The following is a 3,605-nucleotide window of genomic DNA, read 5'->3' as shown; positions in this document are numbered from 1 at the left end:
TTGGAGCAAAGGTTGACTAGACAAAATCACCTTAACTTTTGAAAATTCCCCTTCATATTCTTCCTTCCACAAACATTTGACTCCTTTGTTTAATAAAAGTGTGAGGGGATCTACATCAGGGGAAATTTACAACAGATCTCCGATAGCAACCCACCACACCCAGGAATCTCTGCAGTTCCGTTTTGGTCTTGAGTAGCTTGAAATTAACGATGGCCTCACCTTTGCCATTAGGCAAACTTCCTTCACCCAATCCTACCATATAACCTAAGTATTGAACCTGGGTCGTTACACAGTCACGCTTCTCTACGCTGATTACTAAGATAGTAGATGGTAGTGTCTGCAGCAAGGCACGTAGCTGGATCAGGTGTTCATTCCAGAAGTTACTGAACATAAACAAATTATCACTATATGTGGCACATCCCTTGATATCACAAGTAAGTTTGTTCATTAGCCTCTTGAACGTGGCTGGAGCATTTTCCATACTGCATGGCATGTCTTTCCATTTGTAAGTATGAATATCAATCCCCAAACAGGAAGTTTCTTGGACCCTTTCAGTAAGTGAGACTTGCCAATATCTCTTAAGTAAATAAATTTTGTTAATGAACTTTAAACTGGCTAAAGTGTCAAAACATTCATCTTCTCTAGAAAGTGGATAGGTGTCAGTCTTAGTGAGAGAAGTGGCCCCAGAGTAATCTATGCAAAAACGATTGGACTCCGGATTTTTTAAACTAAGATGGCTGGGGAGCAACATTCGATTTGGCATGGTTCGATCAATCCCTGCTACATGTGGATCAGCTCCTGCTGGATAATGGACTGCGTTTGTGAACTCACACGGTTGGGAGGTTGCTTTACTATAACAGACGTCTCCAACATCGACACTGTGCGGTGTTGCATCCATCAACCCAGGGTAGTTCTGGGAAACATGAGGATACGTCCTTAGAAAGAAGGCCAGGTTATCACGTCGTTCAGCTGTTAAGCTAGAGAATGTTTCCATTATTCCATCCACGCCCCCTGGTTCTCCCTCCAATTGGCGGTGTGGTCGAACGTCAAGGGGCAGCCTGGCTCATGTACTGTCTCGGTAACTGACACCACACATGCTGCATTATGGGGCCCCGCATCCTCTTGCTCAGAATACTCCTTCAGCATATTGACATGGACAAACCTTCGTGTCCTCCAGTCTTTGGTCTGTTTAACAAAGTTAACATCACCTACCCTCCTCCAGTGTTGCCACTCCTAGGGTTTTTATACTAGATCTTGGGTTTTTGGCTCCGACCTTGGAGTCTTGGCGATTTTTTTCTGAAATCACAAAAATTTTTTTTTTTTTTTTTTGACAATTCACATACATATGAACTGAAGTAGTGAGTAAAATAATAACAAATTGGGCGAACTGTAGTGGAAATTTTTAAATCAAACTTGAAAACGCGGCCGCACTACTAGCTGAAGCTGGACACGTCTCATTCCTGTGAGTTCGTTTGCGACAGTCCCTTCCCAGCATCAGTTAGATCATTGTCGTGTCTGCGGTAACACGTCAGACTTAAGGGTGCCAAACATTTGATTCTGCTGCCTAACTGCTAGAAAAATTGTAAATTACATCAGCAATGAGTGACAGTGAGGTACCTAGTCGCAGTGGAGCCAGTACATCACCAACAAAAAAGCCCAAAGTATGGTATCAGCAAGCTTTCCGGCAGGAGTGGTTAACAGATGTGGAGTTAAAAGACTGGCTTAAAGCTGACCCTAAAGACAAATACACTGCAATTTGCTGTGTTTGCGACACAAAACTGAAACACTGTAATAGGTCTAGGCTTCTGAACAATAAATCTTCCTATAAACATGTGAAAATTTGGAGTGCAAAGATAGGTGCCACAGTGATTGATCAGTTCATCATCAAGAAAAAGCCTGAAGAAGATTTTCAGAGTTAAGTAAGCAGAGCTGAACTTCTGCTATCTGGATTCATGGCAGAGCATGGGACTTCATTTAAGCAAGCTGACCACCTGATACAAGTAGTAAGAAAGATGTTTCCAGACAGTGAAATAGCGCATAATTTGACTTTGAAAAAAAAAAAAAAAAACTAAAGCAGCGTATGTGATGAGAGATGGTATTGCGCATGAGGAACGTGAGGAAATAGCCAGAGTGTGCAGGGAAAATGTGTTTTCTTGTTGACGAGAGCACCGACATATCTGTATCCCAGATCCTTGCAGTAATGGTGAGGTATTTTGACCAGAGGAAAGGCAAAGTGACTGATGCATTACTTGACATTGTTGAGATCGATGATGCTAGTGGTGAAGGCCTCAATAAAGCTGTAAAGGAGCTGCAAGCAAGCAAGGATATATCCCTTCATAATATCATTGGATTTGCGAGCGATAATCGTTCAGCTATGCTAGGCATAAACAATGGGTTCCAGGCTTTTCTGAAGAGAGATGTGCCATCAGTGTTTATATTAGGACGCACATGTCACTCCTTTGCTCTTTGTGCAAGCCATGCCTGTTCTCAGTTACCTTCCTTCTTGGAGCAGTTTTTAAGAGACGTTTGCTGCTATATCACTCGCAGCAGTAAGCGTCAGCATCAGTTTCAAATAATTCAAGACATTGTGGGGAGTCCAAAACGCCGAATGTTAAAGCTGTCTCAGACGCGGTGGCTATCAAGAGGACAAGTTATCGCTCGGATATAAGAGCAGTGGGATGCCCTTGAACTGTTTTTCAAAGCAGAAATTAAGACATAGGCTGTGAAACTCGATGGGGCAGCAGAAATACACAAAACCATGGCCAACTGTGGAACTAAGCATATGCTTCTATTTTTGAATTATGTCCTCGGCAATGTAGATAAAATGAACCTTGAATTCCAGTCTGAATATTTTAGGCTCAGAACCCTGTATGCTGCCATTGCCGATGAGTACAGAAGTCTACTAGCTATGTTTGTTCGAGAAGTGGTTCTTTCCAAGACACTAGCTAGTATTGATCCCTGTGACAGTTCGCAGTACGAGAGACTAGACGACATTAATTTGGGTGGGCGATGCCAGGCATTGCTAATGAGAGAACCACTACCAGATAAGGAAGTAAAGAAAAGATTTTCGCTAGATTGTCAAAAGTTTCTAGTGGAACTGTGTAGCCAAATGAAAAAAAGATTTCCCCTTGAGGAAGACCGTGTACTTGCTAAGCTGCAGGTTATAGAGCCCAAAGAAGCATTGAATCCTTAAAGAAGTGTAAAGTCAATTGCTGAACTTGCAGTATTTTTTCCAACTCTCGTCAAAGAAGAAGACTTTGATGTTTTGCAAGATCAGTGGCAAGACTTGCTTTGTGCAAAAGAAAGTCTGCAATACTTGAGCCACAATGCAACCTCTTTCTGGCAAGATATACTTATTATCAAGGATGGTAATAACCGTGTGAAATTTGATGTGCTTTCAAAATTAATGTGTGTCCTTCTAGCCTTACCCCATTCCTCTGCCTGTGTTGAAATAGTATTCTCGCAGGTTAACATGGTTAAGACAAAGCAAGCAAACAGACTACAGGCGAATACAGTTGCAGACCGATTACTCGCTAAACGAGCCATCTCACGTCAGGAAGTAGCCTGTCACGAGTGGGAACCTTCCTCTGTACTCATCAGTGACG

General features: G+C 42.3%; 1 protein-coding gene across 1 annotated transcript; it reads left to right on the top strand.

The window, feature by feature from the left end:
• The first annotated feature begins 2,143 nt into the window (after positions 1-2,143).
• LOC145395657 (uncharacterized) lies at positions 2,144-2,668 on the top strand. The gene has a single exon (XM_080269223.1). It carries the CDS (start codon positions 2,144-2,146, stop codon positions 2,666-2,668), a length of 525 nt encoding a protein of 174 aa, XP_080125349.1.
• The last annotated feature ends 937 nt before the right edge of the window (positions 2,669-3,605 follow it).

The sequence above is a fragment of the Coenobita brevimanus genome, chromosome 32 (genome assembly GCF_032717465.1).
Source record: "Coenobita brevimanus isolate Jiangsu-jjx chromosome 32, ASM3271746v2, whole genome shotgun sequence".
NCBI lineage: Eukaryota > Metazoa > Arthropoda > Malacostraca > Decapoda > Coenobitidae > Coenobita > Coenobita brevimanus.
Note: the sequence above shows the minus strand (reverse complement) of the source record. Positions and strands in the feature narration are given on the sequence as shown.